The 836-nt window shown below is 36.2% G+C and overlaps 1 protein-coding gene across 1 annotated transcript in view; it reads left to right on the plus strand.

The window, feature by feature from the left end:
• The window catches only part of LOC119588563, a gene marked incomplete in the record, with an annotated part of 91,152 nt that overhangs the window by 77,835 nt on the left and 12,481 nt on the right, over positions 1-836 (plus strand). Inside the window, 2 exon segments of the mRNA XM_037937203.1 lie at positions 70-213; positions 419-609. Of these exon segments, the coding sequence (XP_037793131.1) occupies positions 70-213; positions 419-609 (335 nt within the window).

The following is an 836-nucleotide window of genomic DNA, read 5'->3' on the forward strand; positions in this document are numbered from 1 at the left end:
TGCTATTAAATATTATGTCTAAAGACATAGTTAGTCAAAATATGAGAGACTTCTTTTCCTGACCCACAGAAATCCGCAACCGCAAGCTACAGTTTGAGGCTTTGCAGCACCTAATTCAGCTTCTTCCAGTACCCAACCGAGACACCCTTTACTCGCTTCTCAATTTCTTGGCTACTGTTGCTGAGAACTCAGTTGACCATCACACAAACACGGGTCAGTGGAAATTTGCTCTAAGCAGTAAACCGTCTTTAGATCATGAAATATTTCTGTGTGTATATATTGTGGGAAAGATATGTAATATTGATTTAAAAGATCATTGTAGATGTACCAAACACCAAATAGCTTAAATGACAATTCTTCGTCAACAAAACTCCTTTTTATTTATATATAAATGTTCTGATATGACATAAACTTCCAGGTGAGACTTTACAAGGGAACAAGATGGACAGCAGTAACTTAGCTACACTCTTCGCCCCTAATATCCTACATATGGTGAAGCCAGGAACAGAAACCATGTCAACATCAGACATGGCGACCCATGCAGAGGAGCGGATAGACGTTATAAATGTAATCAGAAGTATGATTGACCACAACAAAGAGCTGTTCCAGGTATATACTTAGAAAGTGAAATGTATGGCCAAACACTTGATATGTTCATATATTATTTCTGTAGTCAAAAGTATTGAACAACATAGTTACCAACATACTTTATCCATACTTTATGTATTTTTTATACAAGGTTATAGGTCTCCATGTTGCATGGAGAATATTGGTGTTAATTTTTTTTTTGTTTGAATCATGCTGTAGCTAAGAATCTGTTAAAGTTTCCTGGCTTC

This window comes from Penaeus monodon, chromosome 24 (assembly GCF_015228065.2).
Source record: "Penaeus monodon isolate SGIC_2016 chromosome 24, NSTDA_Pmon_1, whole genome shotgun sequence".
NCBI lineage: Eukaryota > Metazoa > Arthropoda > Malacostraca > Decapoda > Penaeidae > Penaeus > Penaeus monodon.